Here is a 13873-nt window from a genome sequence, read left to right on the forward strand (position 1 = left end):
GTTTAAATCTAACCTAACTTTTTTCGTTTTTTTAATATGCAGTTTGAAAAATCAGTCTTTTTTAAGATGAGTCATCAGCTGTTTAAATTTAACCTCAGTTTTTGCTTTATTTGTGTTTTTAATCTACAGTTTGCAATGTTTTTAAGACGAGCGGTTCATTCACAATCGACTCTTCAACGCCAACTTCGACGCCAAATTTAATTTATTATTCGTTAATATCTTCCTGCCAAGACTTTTACAAATACTTGTCAAATATGTTCAGGGCAAATTTTGAAAAATCATGTAGTCCTACATTTTTCACTCACAACATTAACAAGGCATATTCTCTATTAAGTATGAAGTGAAAAAGAAGTCTTCTACATAAAGCGTCGTTTTCATGGTGGCTTTACAAGCGTGGCTCGCTCGGCTCGGAAACCGCTCGACCAATGAGAGCACAGCTTTTAGAAAACGCCGCGGCGTGGCTCGGACTTTGCTAGAATAGGAAATATTTCTATTTTTCAAAGCCACACTCAGGCTTTGGAAGCTTGCGCATGCGCTCGAAGTCGCAACTACATAATCAAATCAGCTGATGGGACAGTTCAACGCTAGCTCGCTCAATAGCGCATGCGCGTTGGCGTGGCTGTCTTGAAGTAGCAAGCCACCATGAAAATGAAAACGACTCTTCCAAAGCCAAGCTAGCCGAGCGAGCCACGCTTGTAAAGCCACCATGAAAACGACGCTTGAATTACCTAAATAAATAAAATAAGAAATCTAATTGACTCAGATCTGGACATAGCATACCTTTCGATCTATTTTCAGGTGACCAAAATGACATTTTGGTTTAAAAAGACATTTTTTTCTAACTACTCACCAAAAATTTTAATCTACTTTTCTACTTAAAAAACGGTTAAAGATTGACGAATTCTAATTTCTTCCAAGTAATTGGTACGAAAATAATTGACCTTTCAATATCCGATCTAGATCGAGACTAAAACGTTGTGCAAATCATTAAATTAAGTAAATTGATTTGTCGAATAAATTTTTCAAAATTATTCTATTTTGATTTGTTCGTCGTCAAATTTCGAAAACACCTTCAACAACATTTACCGCGCTCGAGCGAACACGTTAAATTTTGCAACAACTCGAACAATACCGTTCAGATTTGGCTTTGTCCTATTTGTTTCGGTACTCCATAAAATAGCCTCATTTCATTTCCGCAACGACACGATTCCGCTTTCCACGCGTGCAACCGAAATTTGGAAAAACCTCGTTCGAAATACACATTTATGTTTGTTATGACGACACGAAAACGCCATTTTGCATCTCCTTCCCCAGAAGCGCAAACTCTTATGTAAATACCGTCCGAAATCCACCGAAAAAAGGAATACACGACCACCCTTCCCTCCCGTCCTCCGACCGAAAACCCCAAAACAATCCCGTGCACTCGGCGATTTGTCCAGACGGAATCGATGCCGCCATTTATTTCGGCGCGTCTCCGGGGGCGGCTCATTTGAATTTTCCGATGCTCCCCCAATAAAATAAACCCGATGCGTGTGTCTAACGGTTCGTTTTTTCTCTTTTCCTGTTGCAGCTGAGCGAGGAACTGGGTTACGTGCTGTATTCGGCACTCGGCTCGTTCTACATCCCATCTTGCATAATGGTATTTGTGTATATACGAATTTACTACGCGGCGAAAGCCCGAGCCAGGAGGGGCATACGGAAACCGCCCCGGCGACAGCCCCAGGACGCCGTCACCAGCTTCACGAGCGTGCCGACGACGAAAAATGGTGGCGGCGCCGGTGACGCGGGGGCGGCGGGCGGATCTGTTGATCGCAACAGCAACACATCGCCGCGGGACGGCGAGAGACAAATCGCCACCATCGAAGCGATACCCCGCCCCATGCCTATTCCCACCGTCACGTGTGATTTAGCCTCCGATATTTCAACCAGCGACGCGGGAGAAATCACGGCGGAGACCCTAGAACAGAAGGATACGCTCAAGGTTTGTACGATTGACAGTGACGGACCGCAATGCAATCCACAAAACGACAGTTTTATTAAGGACGACGCCCAAGTAGGTCACAGCTTTGAAATGACGTAGATTTTAACATAGCCATAGATTCGTAGAACTGCCTAGATTAGATGGTGTTGGTGTTTGTTGCCTAATCCGGAGATTCTAGAACGTCCGATCGACTTTCGTCGTTCTAAAATCTCCACCAGAAGGATGAAACGCTCTTGGTCCGGGGATCGTGCAGAATTATTTGAAAAGTTGCAGCACAATCTCAATGTGATCGATCATTTCGACCTTCCGGGGTAGATGGATGGATGATTGCAAAAAGCGTGTTAGCTCGCATCGTTCGCTTTCCGAAGAGAAAAATGTAAAATTTATAAATTACCGCCCCGACCGGTTCCGGTCTTCTCTGTTGCAATAATTTACCAGGGCAATCTCCATCGATTAGGGAATTCGGCGTTAGCCCCCTAATAAACGAAAACTGACGTGCTCTCATAATAGAGCTTAAAAGCTACGCAAGATTTGAGTTGCGAAACTCGGAAAGTTGTTAAAACTTTTAAACACTTACATGAATACGAGATCGACGTGAAAAATTGCAAATTAAGTCGTCAATTTCGTTACAGCTGACATTTATTCAAACTCATAATTTTTATTGTCTCGTAAAAGAAACCGTTTAATTAAACTTTATGGAAGTAACGCCTAAATAATGGAGTGGATCGTTCGGCAACAATAAGAATTTATCTGAAAATAAAGCTCACGGACGGTCAGTCGTCGAGGCTTTTTTACTGTCAACGCCAGCTCATAATTTCTTTATTCTGCGCACTTTCGTCGCCGGAATTGCCATCAAACCGCAGAACCGTCGACGCTGTTACTCTCTCCGTTGTGTTTCACTGACAAAAGGCGAACTTCTGACATTAAAGTCCCGCGAGCCGGTGTATTCTCGACGAACTTAATAAGTGCGCGCCAAAATAACGGTGGAGTTTTTTAAAGTAAAAAGTTACAAGATTGCTAATGTAGTTATAAAAAGATATGACCCATAAACCTTCCAAAAAAAAAACCTTTTTCTGATCTCAACGAGCCGTATAACGAATGGCCGAAGATGCTCGGGAGGATTGCGGCTTTTTAAGCCTAATTTTCCACCTTCGTTCGCGCGCTCTCCTCCACGTTATAATTCGTTCGCACGAAGGATCAAAAATCGAGTTAGTTCGAGTAACCGTGTTAATTGCGCAGGAAGTTGCAACGACGTCGCGCTGCATCAAAGCTTTCCGCCGCTCCACAATTCAGAAACCTGTGGAGCCGTGTCCCGACGTTGGCCGTCTGAGAATTTCCGAACTTGGACAAACTTCACTACTGAAATATTTAAACCAATTTATTGTTCAAAACTTCTCGCCAATAGGTTTGATGATGAGGTCGTGCACTTGGCAATTGGGCGATGTCGACAAGGCGTAGATGACGGCATCGGCGCAGTCGGACGCTGCCAAAGCCGCCCTGGATTTCCTCTCTTCCAGCGTCTTCTCGTCGAGATAAATATTACTAGTTTCATCGATTTCCGTAGCTACAACTCCCGGACTGACGCTCCGAAATCCACGTATTAATGGATCGGTCGAGAGGCCGACTTCGTCCTCGCTTACCGTCACCTTTATTTTCGACACGATGGTGTTCAGCTCCGTCGTGAGGGTCTCCGTGAGGGCCGTGACGGCGTGCTTGGTGGCCGCGTACACGTTCATGTAGGGAAGTAATTGACGATGTGTCCTGACACGCCGTTGATGTGGACGATGTGGCCGGCGATGTTGTTCGCTCTCATGATCCTCACCGCTTTGCAAAAGCCCAACACGTTGAAGTCGAGGATGGCTTCCCAATTTTTCGTCTCGCCGTCGATAAAATTCGTGTCCTGCAACACTCTGGCGTTGATCAGCACGTGAAAGGGACCCAAGTTCTTCTCGGTCCACTTGAAAGCGTTCAAAGTGTCTTCTTCGACGGACACGTCGGCTTTGAAGGCGTAGAGCTTGCCTTTTTTGGCCACTTCTTCAACTCTTTCTACTGTTCTGGACAAACCCACAACCTAAACCAGATCCATCTTTACACCTGCCGCGCGAACTCGTCGTGGGTCCAAATCTTCGAACCGATTCTGGCACTAGCACCTGTCACTATGGCAACCTTGCCGCGCCAACGGTCCATCGACACTACCATTTTCTCCCGACTGACGATTTCTTTTCTTCGCCGTAATAAAATGTCTTTGATGTCCGCAACAGAAATCGATCGTTTTTGTGGCAATGTTTGAAGTGGCACTTTTGATAATTTCATTTTAGTCGACGAAATGACTTGCGATTCCTGATTACAACACTGGAAGGCTTTAACCGTTAACCTTAATTGCAATTTCTTGTTTGGTTTTTCGTCATCTTGTCGTCCTTATCAGATTGACGTCACTCAAGTTCGATTGATTTGATGGCATAGGGCCGGTTGCACCAACGCCAGTTAAAGTTAACTGTAGGTTAAAATGTTTCGTTACTTTAGTTACCTATTGTTATAACAATGTTTTCGTATATTTTAATTTATAGTTAAATTTAACTCACGTTGGTGCAACCGGCCCTTAGTAAATAAAAAATTATCTGGAGTTGTTCCACCTTCACTTTTTGCAAATCATCAAAAACTAAGTCGTCGGTACCGAAAGGTTTTTGTGTATATTTCGTGAATAATTGAATATTAGGAGCTGTCATGTCGGACGGAAATTTGAAGCGTAGCAAACCATTAACCGAAAGCTCTCATGAAGACTGTTATATATGCACGTAGTAATAATACGAAAAGCTCATTGTCATGCATTGACGTATGAAACGATACGCCGACTGCATAATAATTATTAACGCGGTACATATTAACCTGGAGGAGTGCAGGCGAACGGGGGGGAGTGATAGTTATGTAGGATGAAATTCCTTAAATAAACCACGAAATGGGGGAGTCGGATTTTAAACGGGCAACTCCCAGAACAGATTATGAAGTAAGAGGTGAGCTTTGAAAATTTTAAAGCCGATAGATGCGGGAAGTTGGGCGACATCACGACCAAAACGACACTCTTCACGTAACAGAAGAATTTCATCTTTCGTGTTTTTTCTAAAACAAATTGAATATTTTCTGAAATGTTTGGAATCGTGCAAATTTGGGTCAGACCGTCTCCGATATTACGCTGAAATTACAAAATTCAGATCATTCTCTACATATCTGAACATCCTATTTGCCGAAGTCGATCAAACTGTTCGATTTAGGGAAATTCTTTCGCTACGTGACTGTTTCAGTCGTCGTACCGCCGTTCCGGATGATGAACAGACGACATCTCGGTGTTGACAAATCCGCGGGAGTTGTTTCAAATCCTGCCGAACCGCTACCGATTAAGACGAAGTTGCGGGTCCGACCGTCGAATCGGAAACGATTACCGTTTTAACGGCCGGAAAAATGTTTAAACATCGGCAATTTTACAATTCGAGAGGGAAGGCGGCGCCGTGGGGTGCCATTATCGGGACGGAGGCGGCGATCAATAGAGCCAACCGAAATCATAAACGACTTGCAGCCGAGGAATTGGAAAGGGGTTGATTAGAGAGACCGCATGTCCCCGATCGAATTATTACCACGTTTTCTTCGTGATCCGAGGAATGTTTCTCATCCGGGGCGACTCCACCTGGTCTGGTGGTCGCTTTTGCTTCCGAAGAACATCACTTCGAATCACACCCCAGTATTTAACCGAGTCGGTCTTGATAAAACCGCAAGCACGCTGATTCAGAATAACGTTTGTGATTCTCGGCCGCAATCGCAAAGCTAACAATCAAGGATTATATTGTCCGTGTTCGAATATGGGAACGAAACAAGCTTTACATTACCGATTCCCGAGTTGGTATCGAAACCGCCGAAACCACTCCGCTTCATAAGTAAATATAGCTGACGCAATTAAATCGGCATTAACACGAAAATTTGCAAGTTGATCAAGTTAAGCCGATTACCGGCGGCAAAAAGGAACGAGCGGCTGATTCTTCGAGTGCGGTCCGGGTGGCGCACCGCTCCGAGGAAGCCCCCGCACCTGGATTAGCGTAATAGATGCTTTTGCAATCCTCGCAAGTCCCGTAATCAAATTTGGGGATTTTTTCACACTCTGCGTGACCGAAATCTTAATCCGGGCGATATTTCGTGGAGCCCTGCCCCGAATTAATTTTTTTCCGCTGTTAAAACTCTAGCGTGCCGCATGATATTACTAATTTAATTGGATGTTTACCCCAGATAAACAGGAATAATTTCAATTAACGGACTCGAAATGAAATCCGTAAATTTCGTGATTTTTACTAACGGATCGGTCGACTCGAACTGCTCCAATTATGTCTTTAGTGTTAATTTAATTGCAAGCCCGTTTTAATCTCGCCAAATTACGAAATAATTCGATTACGGAGATCGTACAATTATTCTGATATTACACTTTGAAAAGAGGAAAGTAGAGGCGCGGCGGAGAATCCGAAGTAATCACTTTTAAAAAATGGTTCAGAGATGTCAGAAGAGTCGACAATAAAGTACGGTTCCAGATTGGAACTCGATTAAAATTTGATCGGTGCAAGAGAATCTATTTTTTGGACCTAAGTGCAACAGCGATCGCCTCTCGTTCCGCGTCGTACATCAGACCGAACGTCCTAAAATTTTAATGTTTGAAATATAGCCGGCGGGCTTCGTTGTAGAACCAGTTAATCCAATATTGAAGAAGATGCATTGCTCGAAAATCCATTAATTCGGGGATTTCGTTGCGAAACCGGTCGGGTGCGTTGCGCAACCCGAACGGCATCGCTCCATACCGAAACGGTCCACTCCAAAATGAACGCAACAGACCAGATCATTTTTTGAGGCTTCGGAAGAAAGCGTCGGTGCTAATTGACTCGGTGGGTTTACCGAAGCGGCCGTGACAGCTCGTTTTGTTTCAGGTGTTCACAAGTGCCCAGGTGGTCCGCAACCCGCTGGCGCAGAGCCAATTCAGGGGATCGACGCTGTCGGTGAACGGCGAATTGCAACAGCAGGCGGCGGCGATGTCCCGGATGAGGCAGCCGTCGATGGGCATCGACACGGACATGGTGAGCGAGTTCGACCCGAGCAGTTCGGATTCGGGTGTGGTGTCCCGTTGTGCGGTCGTGAAACCACTGAAACTGCGACTGTGCAAGCCGATTTTCGGTAGGAAAACGGCCAAAAACCGAAGGACCCCCAAAGACAAGGCGTGCTCCAGCAAGGAGCACATCGTCGAGCAGGAGGTGCCGCGTGTGCAAAAGCCGAGGGATCCCGAGCGCGAGAAGAGGAGGATCGCCAGGAAGAAGGAGAAGCGAGCCACCCTGATCCTCGGTCTGATCATGGGCTCCTTCATCGCCTGCTGGCTGCCCTTCTTCTTCATGTACATCCTGAGACTGGTCTGTCACATTCCGGGCATCGCCTTCTCGACGGCCTTCTGGCTGGGGTACATGAACTCGGCCCTCAATCCCGTCATCTACACCATCTTCAACAAGGACTTCCGCAGGGCGTTCAGGAGGATCTTGTTCAAGTGATGTTTGGCGTACGTGTGCTGCTACGAATGCGTCAGTCGACGAATACGTACTGCGCAATATCGCAGCGCACCCAGTGCCCTCTATCGACATTGAACTCTCGACAATCCACTCATCTCACGTGTACATTATTATACTCTTCGATATGCGTGTATAAATTGTTATTTCTTGTTAGTTACGGATAAGGCGCGATCGTCGTCAACTCGCAACACTTCACCGGTCAAACCGCAGATGGCGCCAGCCGGTGTGACGCACTCACTCGCAACGCCCGGCGTCACACTCGAGCGCGCGCGTCGTCGCCGTAGTTCATTGTTCGTGCTGTATCTTGACGAGTATTTTAGTCCTGTTTTAATAATTGAATTGCCATAAGTACAAACTACTCACAAATGACGTTGTGTACGTTGTAATGATTATTCTAAAAGTATTCTCAATTGACATCAAAATATTCAACTTGCCTTAATATCTGTTGTGTAATAATGAATATATCAACAAGTTTATCGAGATCGTTGTTCCACTCTCAACACGTGATTCTACTTCAGTCGAATAACTCGTAGAGCCACCCGATAGAGTGTTTGAATTTGTCTGTAGCTTTAAGATTTTAGGAGATAAATCGAGTTTTATTATAATATCAAAAGTTGACGAGTTGACCACGATCGTAACATTTTATTTGACTCTATTGTAATAATAAAATATGGAGCAATGACTACCACTGTGATAATATAACGCTTTCATTCTGGAATTTATCGTAAATAGTCTAAAGAATACAAACTATTATGTGTTTTTAAAGAATCTTGGATGTTTAGATACTTCATTTCTTGTACATACCTTATGCGAAACGTACGAAGGAGGTACTCGATTTAACGCAACTCGAAAACGCAGAGCTTCCCGAGTCGCCACTTTTGCTGCAGCAGCCTTCGAGGTGAACGAGTGTCGACCGTCCGGTCTGGCGCACCTCCACCGACCATCATCCACAGCTTTGTTAGCGAATCTTTAATGTCGGTGTCGCTCGAAGGGCGCTACCGTCTATCCTTGCCAGTTTCGCGAAGGCGCCAGGACCAAACTCATCACAAATTAAAGGAAAGGTGCCTGCGAACGGTAACCCCCTTCGGATCTCCGACGCCGACGTTGCGCGATGTCAAAATTGATAAGGGACCAATGAAAATTGTTTTTTAATTATGCGCGTTCCGCACCCAGAGCAATAACTCGTCGAACACAGTGAAGCAAGCATCGAGCGTTGTTGCGTCTTTCCGTTGCGTCCAAGTCGAGTAGCTTTTCGTATATAAATGTTGATAGGGCGGATGACGCGCGAATGACAAATTCGGCTATAGTTTAGACACCAATTGTATCAAACCTCTGGAGGCCCTCGGCCGTCACCTCCTCGTGCGCGTTCCCTCCTCCTCGACCTCCTCCCCATCTGTACACGGTCGCGACAGACGTTGCCTTGGCGAGGTCTCCAGTGGAAGTCTTCCACGAGCCCGCGGGGTCTGCTCTCCGACTCCTGACAAATTCTTGCAACGAAACTATGGTGCTATCGACTGCTCGCCGGTCGGCCCCAGGGTTACCTCAGGCCCTGCGGTCGATCCTGTGCAGCCCCGCGAGGCGACATCGAAACTCGCCCTGAGCCCGCGATTTTCGATCTCGCGAGCTCTCATCTTGTTACATCTCTAGAGTAATTGTTATATAAAGAAAAACCAATTATAACTATAATACTGTCCTATATTTGTGTGTGTACGTTTTTCGTGATTATTATAAGATATAAATAAATCAATATGGTACTGACACCAGACTCGTTCCTCATCCCGACTCCAACGCGAAGAAGATTTAATACCGAACGTATTAAATGAATATGGAAGCTCCGGGTGTGTTTGTCAATGTGTCACACCTTGTTTATGGAAATTGAAGAGGCAGCTGCTTCACAAACTTGAATGTTCCTCGCTATACATTCGCGTCCGTTATCAGTCCCACGTGATTATCTTTTGATGAGCCGTACGTACAAACGACTGGCTGCCTGCTCCTACCCACACGGCAACAATCCGAATTCATTTCTGGAACGAGGTTCTGCCGGGAGCGCCTCCACCATTCGGAATCCGACTTTACGAGCGACACTCGATTAAGCCTGCACGCTCCGCGCCGATAACTAATAAATAAATTCTATCGCTCCAACTACCGCGTAACTGCAACGAAACGCCTACAATTTTCGCACTTTGGCAAAACGTTGGTTGCCTAATCGATACCGACAACTCCAAAGCGAAACGTTGAACCCGTTCGGCAAACTCCAAACCGATTTTAAATTCGAACTGCGCTCGGTCTCATTCCTTTTGTTTAATTTACGATCCGACGGTACTCCAAACACAATAAATAAATCTCGTCAGCTCTGACAGAATAAATATGTCATTTGTGATAATGCCGCCGATACGACTGGCCTGCTTGTAGATGCAGAAGCCCCGGGGTAGAACGCACGGTCAGTTTTTGTTTACCAGTCGTGATTGCATTATCTTACATACCATAAATTTCAGCCTGATTAACACCAACAAACGAGGCATAAAATTTCATTAAAACAGCCTCATCCGCTACTATATACCATATAAATACAAACATAAACAAACAGTCGATGACCCTGACAAAAACCAGAAGTTTCAACTGGACCAAACATTTCCTCTCGAAAGGTAAGTCTCCGTCGGCTCGTTTTCTCCTTGTTTTCATCCAACAAACGTCCGGCCTGAATACCGCGCCGTGAACACGACAGACGGGAAATCTAGGTCGCCGTAAATTTGTCTCTTGTTAGACTAATTTATTCACTAATCGAGCGGTTTTTTTGTTCCACTTGTTGACTAATTATTGTCGTTAGAGTTAAAGGCCGATTTTTTTAGACAATCGATAATGAAATGGGAGTCTGAAATATACACACTGAAAAAATCGTTAATGAAACAGGGAACAGGAGTGCCAATTATTTATACCAGGAATACATACATTTTTATCGTCTTATTTGTAAGTCAAAACAAAATTGCCGAGAAATGAATCATGCTAATCCGATTCGGTCCAAGAAAACTGGAATATTATATGGCATGACGCGTTGGACTTTGTAGTGTCGCTTATTCAAAAGTTGTAATTGTGTAATCGAATTGATTTAAGCGAACAAGACTGGTCCCCGTTCGAACCCTTGTGTCACTCCAGTACCGCTGACGTTCCACCACAGCCGCTAATGAAATCAATTACGTTGATTGATCGTTTCAATTCGTCCAAATTAACATACGGGATTCAGCCGGTTCTTTACTCAAACAATCAACGGAGAACACTTTTTTCGACCAGGAAACCGATAAGTCACCAATGAAAAGATCAAACAGATCGATTTACACGTGTTAGTCATACGATATCCATTAATTCGTCATTAGTCAAATCGCCCTGATGCGATTCGACTTAATGACTTTTAAATCTGTGATTGAAGTCAATGAACTGCCAAAATAGTGACGGCGGAAAATCAATCGCTCTTCTCGAGCGTACAATTTTAATAAAACGTGATTGATTGTTGTGAGGATGCACTCGACTGTGTACCTTATTTCGTAAGGAAATCAAGTGCGAAAATCAACACGAATCGTCCGACGTCCTCGGGCGAGATCCGATTCGTGTTGTTTATATTCGTCTTCGGAAACAACGCCGCGATAAGCGACTACAATCTGGTCCGGGGAACCCAAATCTTCCCTGCGTCGCACAGCGATTCCGAAATCAAAAAATCTGGCTAAAACCGGCAAATTCGGATTTTTTCTGGAATAATGTTGATTCGCTTTATAGTGGATTTGATTGAATGCAATAAAACAATTAGAAAAACTACGGTATCCAGCGTTTTTACAATATTTTTATTGGGCAAATATCTTCCTCTCAGACAAATCAGTTCACTTGAACCATTCTATTCACCATGGATTGACGACACCAGGAAGTATTTTTTTTGTGCAACCGTACGCGAAACGAACACTTCGCGTACCTAAAACAGGCCGCGAAATTGGATTTCGCGGCCGTTGCTGTTAACGACGGCCGTTAAAGTAACCGTCATTTTCATATTCGATACAAATCAGAGTTTCCATGTAAGACTGGCGTTTAGATTTTTCGGGTATGAAATTACAAACCGCAGAATTCATAATATGTACGTACTTTTTAACTCTGGAGGGGTACCTACACAAAACTGAAATATCGCTTTCACTACAATTCTCTTCCGACATTTTTACAATCATTAACAAAATGAATTGTTTTATTTATATCATATCCATAGCGATATGTAAGCCGAATTTATATGTACATATATATTGACAGTTAATTGTGTACACCTTGGCCGCGAAATCCTTTAACATCCTCGAGATTGTCTTGTCTCGACCGCCAGCGGGCTCGGCGACACTTTTTCTCTCGGTATATACAAATAACTATTAAACACAATCATAATGAAGCATAGGAAAAATTTTTAAAAATACGTTGACGAATGTAAATGGTCTTAAAGAGATAGTTGGGCGTCTGAAGAGGTCTGGCTTTGATAATTTGTAGATAGCATTAAGTCGGTGACGTCGGTTTTTCAGTTTTAGGTAAAAAATATTTTGTCGGGAACTATCTTCTAAAATTAGAAATGACCTTGAACGTTTATTGTTAGACGAACCTGAGTACGATGTTATTAATTGTGACAGCAAAGATGCTGTCGTAGAACGAAAATTCTTTTTTCGTGTTCGTTTCCCGAGATACATAACGTGAAAAGTGGTATATAACCAAATTTATAAGATTTTTAGTTTGTATACCTAGCTTGACATCACTGTCAAAGATAACCTCAAAATTTACAATTAATTAATGTTTTTTAACACTTTGCCCAAACGAACACGAAAAACGTTATTCAATATTCGTGCGTTGTCAGTTTTCAGGTATTCGGCCTGTTTTGCATCACTCGGCTGGCGCCTCGTGCTTCAAACTTCGGCCTCATACCTGAAAAGGTATCTGACAGCGCTACTCATATGAAAATAACTACCTATTATTTTTAGTTTAGTATGTAATTTTTTTATGTAAATTATTTTTTTTGTTCGACACTGTCAGAATTGAGAATTTTCTCCTATGTGAACGGATTTTGATAAATGTCACCACTTGTCAAAACGAAACGTCAAGCTAATTTGAAAGATTTTAAGCGATTTGGAGCCTTTAAGGGACTCGTCGAACAAAAAAAAGTTGTATTCAACTCGTTCGTGTGTCAATTGGGCTTTTTTCCCAATTTACACAAGAACTCGTCAAATAAACTACCTACTATTATGTTACGTAATGGAATAAGAGAAAATTCTTCGATTAATCATTAAAATTGATTTTTTATTTAATTCATTGTTTGTTTAGACCTCTGAATAATTTCTGAACGGATTCAATAGATTTTTTAATCCTCTGGAGCTAGGCCCAGGTTTTTTGTAATCTGTGCGTCGCAACGGCCGTATTGCATCGACTCCAGCACGGGCCTAATTAGGTCGAACGTGAATATTTCCACGAAAACTCATCACACTTAATCGACGAAATGATTATTATTATGTCTCGTGACTGGGTCGGCATCCTGCTCGATTTCAGGAATTAATTACGTTTTTTAATTTAATGGCGGCACGCCGATAAAAATGCGACACATACATAATTCTCGCCTTAAAAGTTCCCCCAGTATAAATGGCAGTTGTTTCAACAATACGGTTTTAAGTGCATGATTGTGTTCATACCCGGAGTCCCTTACTTCGCTTTAAAATCTTGGAGATCATAATGGGTCATTAGGTTTTCTCGTCTAACGCTGTGGAACGATTCGTTTTAGGAGTTCTTTATCAAAGGGGAACTTTTCAAAGAAAAAATTCTTTCCTTTCTGTACACATGATGTTTTGCATTTTGTTCTCGTGCCGCCCTTTGTTTATTAAATTTTTCACGAACTCATTGTTTGATGTTCCATTAGGATGATCGTTCGTATTTCATTTCCCGGGCGAGGGCGAGATTCGCGCACTTTTTCCCCAAAGAAAGTCACCCTCGATGAAGTGGGACCGGGATCGGTGGTGATTCGTCGATCCTGCGACGAAAATTCCTTCGCCGTTTTCGAAAAGGACGACGACGCCACCTGCGACTAACTGGTTTCCAAATTAAAGACTTGACGTTGTACTCAAGAACCGAAATAATTCGCTTGTTCGTCGGAAATCACGCGGATGACTCACTTTAATCCTGCTGAATGCGTTCGTCCAATCATTATCTCTTTTTGCTTATTTGACGTACTTCTCGTCTCGCTCATAATTTAATTACCAACAAATCTTGCATCCTCTTGGGCGTTAAATTTTGGACAAACAAGACACAA

The 13873-nt window shown here is 43.4% G+C and overlaps 3 protein-coding genes across 4 annotated transcripts in view; 2 read left to right on the forward strand and 1 right to left on the reverse strand.

Moving 5' to 3' along the window:
- Octalpha2R (alpha2-adrenergic-like octopamine receptor) overlaps positions 1–9324 on the forward strand; it is a 106892-nt gene extending 97568 nt beyond the window's left edge. The window contains exons 2-3 of one of the 2 annotated variants that reach the window (XM_069043287.1): positions 1571–2053; positions 6940–9324. In XM_069043287.1, the coding sequence (XP_068899388.1) occupies positions 1571–2053; positions 6940–7548 (1092 nt within the window). In that variant the 3' untranslated portion in view covers positions 7549–9324. The remainder of the gene's footprint in view (positions 1–1570; positions 2054–6939) is intronic. The other variant, XM_069043288.1, reaches the window with a different exon arrangement.
- The window catches only part of LOC138127315 (zinc finger protein 335-like), a 94888-nt gene that overhangs the window by 55879 nt on the left and 25136 nt on the right, over positions 1–13873 (reverse strand). The window lies entirely within an intron of this gene.
- Positions 10038–13873, forward strand: part of LOC138127312 (sodium-coupled monocarboxylate transporter 1) — a 28321-nt gene continuing 24485 nt past the window's right edge. Inside the window, exon 1 of the mRNA XM_069043286.1 lies at positions 10038–10211. The gene's annotated coding sequence lies outside the window, so the exon portion shown is untranslated. The remainder of the gene's footprint in view (positions 10212–13873) is intronic.

The sequence above is a fragment of the Tenebrio molitor genome, chromosome 3 (assembly GCF_963966145.1).
Source record: "Tenebrio molitor chromosome 3, icTenMoli1.1, whole genome shotgun sequence".
In the NCBI taxonomy this organism is placed as follows: Eukaryota; Metazoa; Arthropoda; class Insecta; order Coleoptera; family Tenebrionidae; genus Tenebrio; species Tenebrio molitor.